Source organism: Macaca thibetana, chromosome 14 (genome assembly GCF_024542745.1).
Source record: "Macaca thibetana thibetana isolate TM-01 chromosome 14, ASM2454274v1, whole genome shotgun sequence".
Taxonomy (NCBI): domain Eukaryota; kingdom Metazoa; phylum Chordata; class Mammalia; order Primates; family Cercopithecidae; genus Macaca; species Macaca thibetana.
The window spans coordinates 66,905,492-66,923,037 of NC_065591.1; the positions used below are offsets into that span (position 1 = coordinate 66,905,492).

Consider the following 17,546-nt stretch of genomic DNA (forward strand, 5'->3'; position numbering starts at 1 on the left):
GTTTGTGGCAATTTGTTTCAGCAGCCATAGGGAGCTAACATGTCTATGTGGAAAAGGTGACTCCATAACCCTCTCCACTCTCTAAGTCTCCCAGAAAGGGAGGGACCACACTGAATCTCAGAATCAGAGAGCCTAAGGAACTTGAGATTTTGAAATCCAGCATCTTGGTCTCTGATTTGAAAGGTGGTGGAGCAGACAGATCACCTACTTGCCATCCCTCTCTTGCGAGCTGGGTTAAACCAGGCAAGTGGGGAGCTGATCTGAGCGGGAGACACCTTGCAGTGACTCACAGGCCACAAAGGGCTCCTGCTTTCTCTGAAGCCCCTTGGCGCCCCCTTTCTCCCACCAATGACCTGGCCTCGGTCTGAGTGGCCCAAAGGTACAGGTGACAAACCCCAGCAGGGGCTAGAGAAGAGACACTTACCAGGTAACATAGGTGTCAGTGCCCCAGGTCCCAGCATACACTGGGAAACTAGGTGGCAGGGAGCAGATGACCCACACCGACCCCTTATGCCCACCCCAGAGGGCTTCCTAGAGGTGGTATTTCTGGAATGGGGCTCCAGGGGTGGCAGTTCCTGACCTCAAAGGTGAAAGGGTAGGCGTGCTCGCCCAACTTCTTGATGAGGCGCTCCTGCAGCCGCGTCAGGGGCTTCTTGTCCTCGGGGGCTGGTGGGAAGGACTGCACGTTGGCCACAAACAAGTCCTTGCGAAAGGTCAGGCCCAGGACATCCAGGTCCTCCCGGCCATAGCGGAAGGCGCAGGTCAGCGTCACATAGACTGTGGGGAGCAAGGAGCACTGAGGAGGGGCCTGGGAGAGCAGCAGGTGAGCCCCCCAGAGTGCCAACAGCAGCCATGGGACAAGCCCCGCTGGAGGCCCCAGGCCTGTCCCAAGCTCTTTGGGGATGGCTGTACTGTCTCCACCAGGAGGGGCTGGTATTGAGTACCTGGAAGGATGCCATGGCCTGGCCCCTGGGAGGAGGAGGGGGCTGCCTGCTGAGCAAGCCCTGTCCTTCTTCCCCCTCCCACCTCTCTCCAGGGCATGTGTGGAGGGGTATGGAAATGGTCTGACAGGCTTGGCGGGGGCTGGAGTAGTCTGGCAGGCCTGGGGTGGGGGTAGGAGGACTGAGGAAGGAGCAGGGAGTTGTAGGGGCAGGGCAAGTGCTGGGTGGTATCTGGAAGGCAAGGATCTTGTCACAGCTCAGTCGCCCATTGGTGCACATTGGTGCACATTGTCTTCCTGCACATTGGTGCACATTGATACTGCCCCGGTATCAACGTTCTGTTCTGTTAAAGAAGACCCTAATCCTGCCCTGCTGGCATCCCCAGCCTTGCCATAGTCATGACATATTGATGTGAAAGTGCTCAGGGCATAGGGAAACCTTCTCCCAAAGTAGGCTTGGGGCAGGGCCGTCCCAGGCTGGAGGAGGCAAGGGCATCTGTGGGGGTATTTGTTGAGGCTTTCAGGGGAACCAGTGGGGACGGACAGGGAGATCCTATGCTAGAGGTCCAGGGGGAAGAGGAGGCCCTTGACAGGCTGGGGATGGGGGCCACAGCCTACCTCTCCTCTCTTTGAGATACTCAGGATCCACCAGGACCACACCATCTGGGGAAAGGACAGAGAGTGAGCAGCCTCTCCCAACCTGGCCTCCCAAACCTCTGCGCCCCCAAACACCAGCCCAAGCCCAGATTCAACCATATGTCCATCTAAAATCATCCTGAGAAAAATGGAAAGGCCGGCACCTAGAGGGTGGCACTGCCGACCTCCACCATGCTCTACCTTTCCCTCATCCCAGGCCAGCCTAACAGACCCAGCTGGTGACTTTAAGCAGGTTAGTTAACACTTCTGTTTCTTCATATGTTAGTAAGAATAGTAACACAGGTCCAAAACTCCTAGAACCAGGTATACTTTCGAATTTAGAAATTGTGAAGCATAGAGAGGCAAAATGGGCCGGGCATGGGGGCTTATGCCTATAATCCCAACACTTTGGGAGGCTGAGGCGGGTGGATCACTTGAGGCCAAGAGTTCAAGACCAGCCTGGCCAATATGGTGAAACCTCATCTCTACTATAAATACAAAAATTAGCCGGGCATGGTGGTGGACACCTGTAGTCCCAGCTACTTGGGAGACTGAAGCAAGAGAATCACTTGAACCTGGGAGGCGGAGGCTGCAGTGAGCTGAGATCATGCCACTGCACTCCAGCCTGGGCAACACAGCGAGACTCTGTCTCAAAATAAAATAAAATAGGCAAAATGGTACACGTTCCATATATTCTGTAATGACCTCTGCAAGATCTGCACCCTATTACTAAAGCCATTGATACCTCCGTAGGAAAACACAAATATTCTCACCAAGAGGCTAAATATAGCCTCACATCAGTTGGGGTCAGGTTTGCCAATGAATGAATTCTGCATTAAACTTGGAAGCAATGCTAGGTTTTCAGAGCTTCTTGGGCTTGCCACATGTGAATCAGGGGTTGTGATCTGCAGTGCCTCCCTCATGGGTCTCCCGTGAGGACTGAATGGGTATACGCATGAATGTGCACATGCGTGCAGCACTTAGACAGTGCCGAGCACTCGAGAGCACTCTGCAGGTTGTGGAAGGTGCCTCAGTGCCCTGGCCCTCGGGAGCAGAGTCCAGCTGAACACAAAGGACATCTCTACTCAGCACCTCAGGAGGCCAGAAACACTGGTTCAGGGTCACCCCCTTGGCTGACATCCCCTGTCTATCTCTGGCCAAACCTTTCTTTCCTCTCTCTCCCCCTACCCTCTAACCCATTGTCATTCCATTGCCAGTGGAAGAGGAGGGCCAGGATGGATCACCAATGTCCCGTTGGTGAGGCCAGTGGGCTCGGACTTGTGTGCAGGTTTGGTGGGGAACCGGTAAGCATAGGGAGGGTATCATCAGATCAAGCCAAATGGCAGGGTCACTATGGGAGAAGGGTCACAGTAAGTCCCTGAGCAGCTCCGCACAGTGCCCCAGAGTGTTCGGGGATCCCAGGGCTCACAAGGGGCCTGATACAGAGGGGGTGCTCTGTGAACACCTGCTGAACAGCTCTCAGGGTGCCTGCGTGTGTTGGGGGCTAGATTCCTACCCCTCTCCTCTCCCAGTCTCTGGGCTGCCTCTGCTGCTGTCCTTAGTAGGCCAATGGGTACGGATAACCCTGGCCTCAGAGGGCCACCAGAAATGACAACATGAAGCAGCCACAGGTGACCACCGGGATGCCTGCTCCCAGCCTCTGAGGGGCCAGCACAGGGAGAAGATGCCAATGGCAGAGGGACACTGAGCTTCAGAAGACACCAAACAGCATCCTAGGCAGGGTTGGAGGGGAGAAGTGGGGGTGTTTGCTCCAGGCCATGAAGGGCTCTGCTGACTGTCCCCTGGCCCCTGGAGCCCAGTGTCCCCAGGTCTTCCTCCTGGTGAGCTGAAGTCCGCAGCTGGGCTCGCTCCCTTGGCTCAGGGACCACACAAATCACTCCTGCCCTGGCCCCAGGACAGCCCGCAGGGACACTGATGGGAGAGGCCACACTAGGCCTCACTTTGATTTGCTCATCTTTTTTTTTAAGACAGAGTCTTGCTCTGTCACCCAGGCTAGAGTGCGGTGGCATGATCTCTGCTCACTGCAACTCTGCCTCCCGGGTTCAAAGGATTCTCACGCCTCAGCCACCCCAGTAGCAGGGACTACAGTTGTGCACCACCATGCTCTGCTTTTTTTTTTATTATTATTATTTTTATTTTTTAGTAGAGATGGGATTTCACCCTGTGGGCCAGGCTGGTCTCAAACTCCTGACCTCAGGTGATCTGCCTTCCAAAGTGCTGGGATTATAGGCATGAGCCACCATGCCCAGCTGGCTTGCTCATCTTTCAAAAATCATTGAACCTCTTTGGACCTCACTGTGCCCATTTATAAAATAGGAGTAATTCTAGGCTTCCCTCTCACAAACAGGCATGAGAAGAGACCATGAGACCAAGGCTCTTCCAATGAGAGCAGTCATTCTTAATCAGGGTGATTCTGCCCCCAGATGAGACACTTTGGCAACGAATAAAGACTTTTTTTTTTTTTTTTTTTTGTTTGTCCCCCCGAAATGGAGTCTCACTCTGTCTCCCAGGCTGGAGTGCAGTGGCACAATCTCAGCTCCACTACAACCTTCATCTCCCGGGTTCAAGCGATTCTCCCATCCCAGCCTCCCGAGTAGCTGGGGTGGGAGAATTACAGGCGCCCACCGTCACGCCCAGCTAATTTTTGTATTTTTAGTAGAGACAGGGTTTCACCATGTTAGCCAGGATGGTCTCGAACTCCTGACATCAAGTGATCCTCCTGCCTCAGCCTCTCAAAATGCTGGGATTACAGGCATGAGCCACCGCACTCGGCCTAAAGACATTTTTAGTTGTCCTAACTGGAGCATGAGGTACTCTGGGCATTGAATGAGTAGAGGCCAGGGATGTGGCTATCCAGCCTATAACACACAGGACAGGCCACACCAACAAAGAATTATCCAGTCCAAAATGTCAAGCATGCAGAGATTGCAAAACCCTGAATTTGAATAAGAACCTGGAAGATGCCTTCGGCCACAGCCCAGGTCCTAGCAGGACCGCCATGTACGTGAGGACAGCTCCCATTTCACAAGTTCTAAGAAGGACTCTCCCTCTCTCTCCCACCCTTTGCCATCACACGGAAGCAGAACAAAGAGTTTTGCAGACTCTGCCAGGTTTGAACCGGGCCCCTCTATCTACTCGCTCTGTGACCTGGAGTAAGTCACTGAGCCACTCTGTGCCTCATTCTCCTTGTCTGTAAAGCAGGGCTAGTCATCATAGCCACCCCCACTGTCTGCTACATGACACGCCTTATAGTAAGTGGTGGTGTCTGTCGTCATCACCCTCACCCTTCTTACCGTCATCAGGACGCCTTCCCTGATTCTACCTCAGTCCTTCCCACAGTCTCTTCTTGCAGTCCTCACTTGAGTGGGAAAGTAGCTGCTCAGTAAATGCTTGCTGTCTGAAGCAGGAAGCCATCCACCCCCGTTCTTGGCACCAAGCCCCTTTGGAGAGCTGAGAGCTATTTCTGGGAGGCTTGGCCAGCCCCATGTTCCCCCAGCCCTCCTCTCGCCCTCCAGGGACTCACCCACAGGGTCCACGAGGTCGATGTGGTCCACAAAGTCCCGCTTTCCCAGGTAGACGGTGAGCTGGGGAGGAGAGGCATAGGGGGCGTTAGCAGCCGCAGGCCCAGAGGACATAGGACCCTGCCCTGGAGGAAACCCTGAGAGCAGCCTCTGAAACTCCAGACCCATCCCTAACTCTTTATCAAAATCCTAACGGGACTTGGGCCTTCACCCCATCCCTAATACCAAGATTCGCAAACCCTTGTAAAATCTTAAAAGCACCTCTTCCTCCCAAAACCCTGTGAAGAAGTCATTATTGTTCCTGTTTTACAGAGGAGGACACTGAGGCCCGGAGAGATCTTCATGCTAAGCACCACTGCCGGTGGAGCAGCAGCGGCAGAGAAGCCAGGTGAATGGGAGTGCGGGCATCTCAGAGGGTGAGAGCCCCCAGGCAGGCAGGAGCACGGAGCCCTCAGAGGCTCTGAACGCGGGCCGCACTGTGTTCTTCAGTTGCTCCTCCTCCCATGTAGCCAGGCAGGGATCCACTGATACGAGGACTCGTTTTCTTTCTCTTAATTTTTTTTTTATCGAGATGGAATTTTGCTCTTGTTGTCCGGCCTAGAGTGCAATGGCGCGATCTCAGATCACTGCAACCTCAGCCTCCCGGGTCCAGGTGATTCTCCTGCCTCAGCCTCCTAAGTAGCTGGGATTATAGGCGTGCACCACCACGTGCGGCTAATTTTTGCATTGTTAGTAGAGACGGGGTTTCACTATGTTCGTCAGGCTGGTCTCAAACTCCTAACCTCAGGTGATCAGCCTGCCTCGGCCTCCCAAGGTGCTAGGATTACAGGCGTGAGCCACCGCGCCCAGCCTAATTGATTTTTTAAATTGACTTAAAAGTATATGTTATTTATCATGCACAACACAATGTTTTAAAATAGATATACATTGTGGAAAGGTGACCTCCAGCTAATGAACAAATGCACCGCCTCACACAGTTAGCAGTTCTGTGTGTGACGACTTGCCTTCTGAAGCACTGAGGGGTCGGGGACTCATGCCCCACTCAGTAGCCAGCCAGGAGGGAAAAACTCCGAGACAGAATTCCAGCAGCTAAACCAGATCCAGAGTGTCACCCTGATGTGTCTGTTGCTCAACAACCCTTCAATCCTCGTGACTCAATCGCCATCATTATTTCTCAGGTCCATCCCTTTCCATCCCCACAGCCACTCCTGCCTAGACTACCACACCAGCCCCTTGCTGCTCACTCGCTGAGAGCCTGCTCTCCTCTTTAGCTAGACTAGACATCCTAAAATGCAAATCTTTTTTTTTTTTTTTTTTTTTTTGAGATGGAGTCTCGCTCTGTCGCCCAGGCTGGAGTGCAGTGGTGCAATCTCAGCTCACCGCAACCTCTGCCTCCTGGGTTCAAGTGATCCTCACACCTCAGTCTCCCAAATAGGTGGAACTACAGGCATGCACCACCACGCCTGGCTAATTTTTGTATTTTTAGTAGAGACAGGGTTTCAAACTCCTGACCTCAAGTGATCCACCCACCTTGGCCTCTCAAAGTGCTGGGATTATAGGTGTGAGCCACCACGCCCGGCCCTAAAATTCAAATCTAACCATGCTACTGCCGCCTGAAACCCATTAATGGTTCCTCAGTGTCCAAAAATAAGGATGACAAATGGGTTTCATTCCAAGTGCCAACTCAGATCTACCAGCGGGGAGAGGGGGCAGGGAGCTGTCTGGGACTCTGGGCTAAGAAGAAATCTAAGATGAAACCCTGGTGCAGCAGGAAAGGGCGATGGCGACTGATGTTATCTGCTGTGGGCACAGAAGAGAGATGTGGAAGCACATGTGGTGCTATTTGCCAACCCAGGCCAGCTCGTAAGCCAAGCCACAGGGTTCCCGTGACCAGCCCTGCAGCCTCTCAGCCTCAGCCTCCCTCTTGGCACTCTGAACTCAGCTGCTTAAGATTCCCACAGTCCCTATGCTTTTGTGTCCTGCCTACAACGCTGTTTTCACCTTGCCTTGCTGGAAATGCATCCCTCCTAGAAGCTGCCACTGCCCACCAGGCTGGGTCCTGCAGCCCCGATGGCCCCATATCTCCCACCTGCCACTTCATGCTGAAATGATGGATTTCGGTGTCTGTCTCTGCCATCTGGCTGTGAGAGGCACAGGCTGTGCCTCATTCATCTCAGTAGACCCTGCCCCTGTCCCCACCGGCTCAGCCCAGACCTGGTGTGGAATGGTGTCAATGTCTACCTGCTGAACTGAGGGGGAAGCAGGATGGCATCTGGGCCTGCAGGGAGAAAGCAAGAGAGCCAGACCCTGGGAACTGCCCTGGCTAAGGGTCCTCTCACAGCAGGGGACTCACTCCCCCAGGGCCCTCGGCGCTTACTGATTGGCTTGTCCTCCACTGTCACACACTTACTGAAGTCTCTCTATGACAGACCATCTCTCTCCACACCAGAGCTCAGGGAGCTGTGCTTCCCCACTCAGAAAGTTTCCTGAGTGTGTCCTTCCCCCTTCAACTGACAGCTCCAAAAGACAGAGCTGTGTCACCCCTAAGACGGGGAGCAGCACCTGCCCCCTCCCACAGAGGTGTGCACTTCAGGGGACATGCCATTTCCTCTGCTTCCCAACAGAAAATGACCAGAGTGTGAGGTCAGGGAGTTGCTGGGCACAGCTGTTACAGACTCACCTTTCCATTCGGACTGGCCTTCTTGAACACTCTGTGGAGAGAAAGAGAGGTCAGGCCAGGGTTCACAAATCCTGCCCAGGAGCAAGTTCCTGTGGGCCACCTTGAGGCAGGACCGGGGACCAGGGCTGGAGTGACTGACAGGCACCATGCAAGCTTGAGATCCGAATAGTGCCCATGTAATCTGCTCTTACCATCTCCACTGGTAAGCCTCCACGATAGCCATTAGAGCTCTCCTGGGCTACGCAACAGCCCCCTTGCAGTCAGGTCTTTGCAGGGCAGGCTGCGGAAGTCTCCAAGTGCAAATTTTCTAAGCTCAAGCGAGGAAAAGCCTGGCATGTTGTAAGGTCTGTGTGATCTACTCTCACCTCCTGGTGTCACCTCCTACTACTCTCCCTCACCCATCTCCAGCCACATCTGCCCCTGGCTGGTCCTCGAGCACACCAGGGCGATTCCCACCTCAGGGACAGTTCAGAGGCTCTCCCTGAGACATCTGCATGCTCAACCGCACTGTGTCCCGGGCCTGAAGTCCCTCTCTTGCTCCACTTCTTCTTTTTCCATAGCACTCATCACTTTCTGTTTTGAGACAGGGTTTCACTCTGTCACCCAGGCTGGAGTGCAGTGGTGTGATTTCTGCTCACTGCTTCAACCTCTGCCTTCCAGGCTCAAATGATCTTCCCTGCTCAGCCTCTCAAGTCACTGGGACCACAGGCACACGCCACCACCCCGGGCTAATTTTTCTTGTTTTGTTTTGTTTTTTGGTAGAGATGGGATTTCACCATATTGCTTAGGCTGGTCTTGAACTTCCGGACTCAAGCAATCTGCCCACCTTGACTTCCCAAAGTGCTGAGATTACAGGTGTGAGCCACCGCGCCCAGCCAACACTTAACACTTTCGAACGTATACATATTTTACTTGTTTATTATGTGTCTGCTCTGCTAACATGTCACTACACGAGGGCAAGGATCTTTGTTTCTCTTATCCACAGATGCATCTATCCCAAGCACCCAGAATGGCACTGCAATCATTGTTTAATAAACGATGGGTCTAGGCACAGTGGCTCATGCCTGTAATCCCAACATTTTGGGAGGCTGAGGAAGTCAGGAGTTCAAGACCAGCCTGACTAATGTGGTGAAACCCCGTCTCTATTAAAAATGCAAAAATAAGCTGACGTGGTGGCGGGCACCTGTAATCCCAGCTACTTGGGAGGCTGAGGTAGGAGAATTGCTTGAACCCAGAAGACGGAGGTTGCAGTGAGCCAAGATCGTGCCACTGCACTCCAGCCTGGGCAACAGAATAAGATTCAGTCTCAAAACAAAAACAAACAAACAAAAAATGAATGGCAGGTAGCAAACACTCAATAAACAGTTGAACAGGTGAAGGAATGAATGAGTGAAGGAATCAACCACCTTACTTAACAGAAACTGAAGCCCAGGAAAGGCAGAGAATAAGCCATGGTCACCCAGCAGTGCTAGACAAGGAATCAGGTCGAGATGTAGTCCATGACTCCCAAAAAGTGGAACTCACTTGCCTTCCATATCTCCTCCTGCCCTCTCCCACAAGCTGGGTCTTGGAGCCTGAGACCCCCTTCCCCAACAGCTAGCTCCAGGATCTCTCAAAGTAATTGTTGGGAGGGAGAGAAGAAAATTGAAAGATAGAGACAGAGACCCCGAGATAAGACAGGGGGTTGGGGAAGAGAGAGGAGGATAGGGACACAGACCCTGGACGGGTGAAAATAAAAGATGAAATAAGAGAGGCTAAAACAGCCATGGACAGGGGTAGGGTAGGCACACATGAGGCTGAGAGGGCTTCCTGCCACCCAGTCCTCCCCCAGGAGCACAGGGCCCAGCAGGCACCAGGGTGGGCAGGACAGTGAGGCCCGCCAAGGCACAGGGACAGCCACTCCTGCCTCCTTCCGGAAGAGATGGTGAGTGGGTGGTGGCTCTGCGCTGCCTTCATAGCCCTGGCCCTGCCCACCCCCACCTCTCACTTCTGGGCTGGCAGGAACCACTGATGGGTGTGAGCATGGCTTGCTAAGAAGCCTGGCACATCCCGCCCCACCTCCCCTGGGAGACTGGGCTTTTCTCCTCCTCATAAATATGTATTTATTTATTTATTCATTCTTATTTTTTTGAGACAGAGTCTCGCTCTGTTGCCCAGGCTAGAGTGCAGTGGTGTGATCTCAGCTCATTGCAACCTCCATCCCCCTGGTTCAAGTGATTCTCGTGCCTCAGCCTCCCTTGTAGCTAGGATTACAGGCGTGCACCACCAGGCCAGGCTAATTTTTGTGTTTTTAATAGAGACGGGGTTTCACCATGTTGGTCAGGCTGGTCTCAAACTCCTGACCTCAAGTGATCCGCCCACTTCCAGCCTCCCAAAATGCTGGGATTACAGGCGTGAGTCACCACATCCAGCTTCCTTCTCATAAATATTTATTAGTGTTCAGAGTGTGAAGATGCCACAGTCAGCTGGAGTGTGATAATTGCTAAAGTGAGGAAATATACAGATCACACAGTTTGAAGCAGCAGCTCCCAAGGTGGGGCTGGACCTGCAGAGAAGACCAGAGAAGACTCTGCAGAGAAGGGACTCCACCTGCTTCCAGAAGCCCTGGGAGTCCATGGTCTGAGGGAAAGAGAGGCCACAGTGCCTGAGGCCACTAACAACTGAGTCAGGGAAAACCATTCCAGGGACTGTTGGAAGGAGCGAGACACCCTGGTCAGGCCGGAAGGGGCAACTTCACGAAGGGAGGGAGGGAAGACAGAACTTTGTTGAGTGGCTAATTATTTCTCATAATAGCTCTGTGAAATGGGGATTATCATCCTCATTTTACAGGTAATTAGCTCAAGGCTCACAGAGATGCAGTAATTTCTGCAAGAACACACAGCAAGCCAGGGGCTCAGTCAGGATTCAGACCCAATTCTGTCTGCCTGCCTCCAGAAGCTGGGTGCTTCATATCCAACCCGGCTGTTTTCCTAAACCGGGTGTTTTCAACAACACTGGGAATAATAAAGAGGGGAAATGAGGAGAGGAGAGGGGCAAGGGGCAGAGTGAGTGTGACCACGGTAGGAAGTGTGGCCAGCAGTGGGGAATGACCTGCTGCTAACCTCGTCAGCACCAGGACCACCTCCTTCAGGAAGCAGGACTCTGATGGCTTCCTCAAATGACAGCAGCAGCCACCACATTCCCCAAGAGCATGCCATGCTCTAGACGTGACTTTAGTTATTTTTCCTAGAATACTGCTGATCCTTACAATCTCATTTCAGAGATGAAATTGAGGCTCACCAAGGTGAAGCATGGTCTGCCTGTCTCCAGAGCCCATGTACTTTCCACTCCGTGACACTGTCAAGCCCTCTGTGATAAAACTCCTCTGACTTCCCGACCCTAACACTATCAGAAAAGAGGCCCCTGTGAGGATTTTTCGTTTCCTGGGACCTCCACCTATGCAGTGTCACACAGATGGCTCTGTCTGTCAACTTTGAAGAGCATGCACACACGTCCAAGACTGGTCAAAGCTAAATTTCCAGGATGCCAGAGGCAGGATCTGTCTCGCCCCCAGCCCCATCTATGCCCCACGGCCTGATTCACAGAGCTGGGTGCCTATAAGAGACATACGGGCAGTGTTCCAGCTGATTAAGCCTCAGTGGAGACGAGAAACACAACCAGCCCCCACCACACCTGACCCCCACCACCCAGGGTAGCTCAAGAAAAGCGGAGGGCATGTTATAAGAAGGCAAAACTCTCAAGGGATGCAGGCAGGATGCATGGTGGCTGGCGCAGGACCTGGGAAGCCATCTGAATCTCAGGCAGTCTCACTCTCTCTGCACCTCTCCTCCTGGGGCTGCATGTTCCCCCAGTTGCACTGCTTTCTGGGCGGCTGCCCCCTTGCCTCTGTGGACCAGCTGTCTCTACTTACTCAAGGCTTTTCTCCTCCTCCATCCTTTTGGCTTGGATGTGACTCCCACTCTGACACTGTTTCCACTGTGCTTCTCACTCAGCTTCCCACCGCTAACTGGTTAAATGGCCCACTTCCAAATTCCCAGGAGAGGAATTTGATTGGTCAGCATTGGTCATGTGTTCCACACCTGGGCCAATCAGCTATATCTAGGTGTGTCATATGGTCCAGGAGGCCTGGGCAGAAGAGGGTCTGTAATGTTTTCCAAACAGGGGATCACAACACACTAGTTGATAATAAAACCAACTTATGGCTGGGCATGGTGGCTCATGCCTATAATCCCAGCACTTTGGGAGGTGGAGGTGGGAGGATCACTTGAGGTCAGGAGTTCAAGACCAGCCTGGTCAACATAGTGACACTCCGTCTCTACTAAAAATACAAAAATTGGCCAGGCATGGTGTCATGCGTCTGTAGTGCCAGCTACTCGGGAGGCTGAGGCAGAAGAATTGCTTGAACCAGGGAGGCAGAGGTTGCAGTGAGCTGAGATGGTGCCACTGCACTCCAGCCTAGGCAACAGGGCAAGACTCCGTCTCAAAAATAAATAAATAAATAAATAACCAACTTAAGAGATTTTTTTTTTTAATGAAATGGAATGGAATAGAAAATATAAGCATGCACTGCAGGTAGCAAGGTATAATAGACATTATTATATTCACCAAAATTCAGTTTCCCTCTAAGCCTGGGGGTATGTGAATATCAGATTTCTGTGGTACTATGAAGTTAGGCATGTCCATGTGGCTTGCTCTGGCCAATGAAATATGAGTAGAAGTGCCAGATGTCTGCGCCAGGCAGATTTAAGTGCTGGTGCTTCATTCCCCATGCCCTCTGTATTCGTTTTCTATGGCTGCTGTAACAAATTACCACACACTTAGTGGCCTAAACCAACACAAACAGGTCAGGTGTGGTGGCTCACGCCTGTAATCCCAGCACTTTGGGAGGCCGAGGTGGGAGGATCACTTGAGTTCAGGAGTTCAAGACCAGTGTGGGCAACATGGTGAAACTCCGTCTCTACAAAAATACAAAAATTAGCCAGGCGTAGTGGCGTGTGCCTATAGTACCAGCTACTCAAAGGCTGAGATGGGAGGATCACTTGAACCTAGGAGGCGGAGGCTGCAGTGAGTCAAGATTGTGCCATTGCACTTGAGCCTGGGCGACAGAAGGAAACCCTGTCTCAAAAAAAAAAAAAAAAAACACCCACACACAAACACACACACACAACATATTATAGTTTGGTAGTTCAGAAACACTAAATGGGCCTCACTGGACTAAATTCAAGGTACCCGCAGGGCTGCATTCATTTCTGGAGGCTCAAGGGATAAATCTGTTTCCCTGACCTTCCCAGCTTCTAGGGGCTGCCCACATTCCTTGGATCATGGCCCCTGCCTCTATCTTCAAAGCCAGCAAGAGCAGGTCGAGTTCTTATCACATTGCCTCACTCTGATCTTCTCTTCTGCCTCTCTCTTCCATTTATAAAGACCCCTGGGATTATGTTGAACCCATCTGGATAATCCAGAACAATCTCCCTATTTTAAGGTCGGTTAATTAGCAACCTTAATTCCATCTGCAACCTTCATTACCCTCTGCCATGTGACATATCATATTCACAGGTTCCAAGGATTATGACGTAGACATCTTTGGGAAGAGCATTCTTTTGCCTGCCATGCTGTCTTTCCTTTGCCACTGAAACCAGCAATGGTCTGCATGAGAAAGCCTCCATCAACCTAAATCCCAGGGCTGCCCCACTACATGACAGATGTGTAGCATAAAGGAGAATGAAAGCTCTTGAGCCACTAAGATTTGGGGGTTCTTACTGCTGCAGGCTGGCTTCTCCTGGCTGATACAAAAAGTGAGTATTGGCTGGGCACAGTGGCTCAAGCCTATAATCCCAACACTTGGGAGGCCAAGGCGGGCAGATCACTTGAGGCCAGGAGTTCGAGACCAGCCTGGTGAACATAGTGAAACCTTGTCTCTACTAACAATACAAAAAATTAGCCAGGTGTGGTGGCACATGCCTGTAATCCCAACTACTCAGGAGGCTGAGGCATGAGAATCACTTGAACCTGGGAGGCAGAGGTTGCAGTAAGGTGAGATCGCGCCACTGCACTCCAGCCTGGGTGACAGAGTAAGGCTCTGTCTCAAAATTAAATAAATAAATAAATAAATAAATAAATAAATAAATAAAAGAGTATTATTTAGCAAAATGTTTGTTTCAGGTGAATGTGTGTGTACTGAATTACAACGTAAAACGAATTTCACGATGCAAATTTAAAAATGTTTCAGATCCACTGTTCTAGAAAAACATGCCTAAACCAAACATGCCCTATCAGTGTCCGTGCAGACTGCTGGATGCTGTCTTCTGAGTCCATTCCATCAAGGTGATGCTGCCAGGAAGACGGGTAAGTCAACTCTCCATGAACCAGAATGTCAGCTTCTCCAGTGAGCCCCATTCCCCACCTGCAGCACAGGGTACCTGTGGACCAACTTTGACACTAATATTTCACTGCTCTTCGGTGAGCCATCAGTCCTCCCAGTGTCCCTTTGTGCCTGTCAGGGAGAGGGCTACACGACAAAGGACCCAAACGAAGCACCTTCCAACACTGATTACACCAAAACAAGAGTTTATAATTCTACATGATACAGCTAAACAAGGAATATTTTTTTCCTTTATTTTTTGAGATGGGTCTCACTCTGTCACCCAGGCTGGAATACAGTGGCACCATCGCGGCTTGCTGCAACCTCCACCTCCCGGGCTCAAGCGATTCTCCTGCCTCAGCCTCCCAAGTAGCTGGGATTACTGGCGTGTGCCACCATGCCCAGCTAATTTTTTGTATTTTAGTAGAGAGAGGGTTTCACCATATTGTCCAGGGTGGTCTCGAACTTCTAAGCTCAGACAATCCACCTGCCTCGGCCTCCCAGAGTACTGGGATTACAGGCATGAGCCACTGTGCCCAGCCAACAATGGAATATTATACAGCACTGAAATTAGGTTTCCATCTTTCATAACACAAGGAAATGCCTATCATAGAATAGTAAGCAGAGTAAGTCAGGAATCAGAACAGTACGTTTGGCATGAGCTCAACTTTACACTCAATAAATACCCAAAACAAAAAAATGAGAAGACTTAATGTTGTTAAGATGCCTACGCTCCCCTAACTGATTCAATATAATCTTTATCAAATCCCAGCTAGCTTTTTTGCAGAAATTGACAAGCTGATCCTAAAATTCATAAGGAAATGCCAGGGAGCCAGAATAGCCAAACTATCTTAAAAATAATAATAATAATAGAACCAAGTTAGAAGACTCACACTTCCCACTTTCAAAACTTACTACAAAGCTACAGTAATCAAGACTATATTGTGCTGGCATAAAAACAGACATATAGGGCCGGGTGCGGTGGCTCACGCCTGTAATTCCAGCACTTTGGGAGGCCGAGGCGGGTGGATCACAAAGGCAGGAGATCGAGACCATCCTGGCTAACACGGTGAAACCCGTCTCTACTAAAATACAAAAAATTAGCCGGGCATGGTGGCTGGCGCCTGTAATCCCAACTACTCGGGAGGCTGAGGCAGGAGAATGGCGTGAACCCGGGAGGTGGAGCTTGCAGTGAGCAGAAATGGTGCCACTGCACTCCAGCCTGGGTGACAGAGCGAGACTCCATCTTAAAAAAAAAAAAAAGACATGTAGATCAATGGGATATAATTGAGAGTCTAGAAATGAACCCATATATTTATGGTCAATTGATTTTTTTACAAAGGAGCCAAGGCAAGTCAATGGGGAAAGAACATTGTTTTCAACAAATGGTGCTAGGACAACTGGATAGTCGCACACAAAAAAACAAAGTTAGATCCCGACCTCACATCATGTACAAAAATTAACTCAATTGTGGCCGGGCGCTGTCTCACACCTGTAATCCCAGCACTTTTGGGAGGCTAAGGCGGGCAGATCACCTGAGGTCAGGAGTTCGAGACCAGCCTAGTCAACATGGTGAAACCCTGTCTTTACTAAAAATACAAAAATTAGCCAGGTGGGCCGGGCGTGGTGGCTCAAGCCTGTAATCCCAGCACTTTGGGAGGCCGAGGCGGGTGGATCACGAGGTCAGGAGATCGAGACTATCCTGGCTAACATGGTGAAACCCCGTCTCTACTAAAAATACAAAAAACTAGCCGGGCATGGTGGCGGGCGCCTGTAGTCTCAGCTACTTGGGAGGCTGAGGCGGGAGAATGGCGTGAACCCGGGAGGCGGAGCTTGCAGTGAGCCGAGATCACGCCACTGCACTCCAGCCTGGGTAAGAGAGCAAGACTTTGTCTCAAAAAAAAAAAAAAAAAAAAGTAAATGGACGAGAGACCTAAATGTAAAAGCTGCAGCTATAAAACTCTTAGCAGAAAACATAAGTAAAGTCTTCATGACCTTGGGTTAGGCAATGATTTCTTAGATATGACACCAAAAGCACAATCAACTGAAGAAAAAGTAGACAAAATTTTAAAACTTTTGTGCTTCAAAAGTCACTGTCAAGAAAGAGAATATCGGGGAGTGGAGGGCGGGGGGAAGGATAGCATTAGGAGAAATACCTAATGTAAATGATGAGTTAATGGATGCAGCAAACAAACATGGCACATGTATACATATGTAACAAACCTGCAGGTGCCCTGTACCCTAGAACTTAAAGTATAATTAAAAAAAGAAAGGAAGGAAGGAAGGAAGGAAGGAAGGAAGGAAGGAAGGAAGGAAGGAAGGAAGGAAGGAAGGAAGGAAGGGAGGGAGTAGACAACCCACAGAATGGAGCAAATATTTTCAAATCATTTATCTGATCAGGTCCTAATAGCCAGGATATATTAAGAACGATTGCAACTCAACAACAAACAGGCGAATCACCCATTTTTAAATGGGCAATGGATTTGTTTGAATAGGCATTTCTCCAAAGAAGATATTCACGTGGCCAATAAGCACATGAAAAGATGTCCAGCATCATCAGTCATCAGTCAAAACTGCAATGATACACTTCACACCCATTAAGATGGCTATACTCAAAAGGAAGGATAGTAAGTATGGACAGGAATGTGGAGAAACTGGAACCTTCATACATCACTGGTGGGATTGGAAAGTGGGGCCGTCACTTTGAAAAACAGTTTGGCGGTTCGTTTAAAAGTTAAACCAAGAGTTAACATATGACTCAGTAAGTCCCCTCCTGGGTATACACCCAAAGGAACTGAAACTGTCCACACACAAAAACTTGTGCATAAATGTTTGTAGCAGCATTATTCAAAATAGCCAAAAAGAGTGGGGAAAAAAAATCTATCAACAAATACATGTATCTTTTTAAAATTCAGTCTATACATACAATGGAATATTATATAGTCATAAAATGGGATGAAGTACTGATTCATGCCACAACATAATGAACCTTGAAAACATTGTTAAGTAAATTAAGCCAGACACAGAAGGCTGCATATTATAGGATTCCACTTGCATGAAATGTTCAGAGTAGGCAAATTGCTAGAGAGAAGGTAAATTAGCGGTTGCCAAGGGTTGATGGAGTGGGAAATGGGGAGTGACTGCTAATTGGCACAGAGTTTCTTTGGGAGGTGATGAAAATGTTCTGGAATTGGATAGTGGTGATGGTTATACAAACTTGTGAATATATACGAAAACCACTGAATTTTACCCTAAAAGTGTGAATATTACGGTATATTACATCTCAATTTAAAAAAAAAAAAAAAACTAAAAAAAGACAGAATGAAAAAAAGGGAAATGTGCCTAAATACTCACAGGAGTTGAAGAAGACTCCGCCCACCCACACAA

At 50.1% G+C, this 17,546-nt stretch overlaps 2 protein-coding genes across 19 annotated transcripts in view; one reads left to right on the forward strand and one right to left on the reverse strand.

Moving 5' to 3' along the window:
* RPS3 (ribosomal protein S3) overlaps positions 1-17,546 on the forward strand; it is a 735,956-nt gene that overhangs the window by 597,168 nt on the left and 121,242 nt on the right. Inside the window, exon 1 of one of the 13 annotated variants that reach the window (XM_050756432.1) lies at positions 16,287-16,290. The exons of the other annotated variants lie outside the window; for them this stretch is intronic. The gene's annotated coding sequence lies outside the window, so the exon portion shown is untranslated. Of the gene's footprint in view, positions 1-16,286; positions 16,291-17,546 lie in introns of those variants that run through there. 13 annotated transcript variants of the gene reach the window in all.
* Positions 1-17,546, reverse strand: part of ARRB1 (arrestin beta 1) — a 91,437-nt gene that overhangs the window by 17,654 nt on the left and 56,237 nt on the right. For all 6 annotated transcript variants that reach the window (XM_050756248.1, XM_050756246.1, XM_050756247.1 and 3 more), the window contains exons 2-5: positions 7,799-7,829; positions 5,121-5,181; positions 1,559-1,603; positions 581-777 (exon numbers count right to left, since the gene is read on the reverse strand). In XM_050756248.1, coding sequence (XP_050612205.1) covers positions 581-777; positions 1,559-1,603; positions 5,121-5,181; positions 7,799-7,829 — 334 coding nt within the window. The remainder of the gene's footprint in view (positions 1-580; positions 778-1,558; positions 1,604-5,120; positions 5,182-7,798; positions 7,830-17,546) is intronic.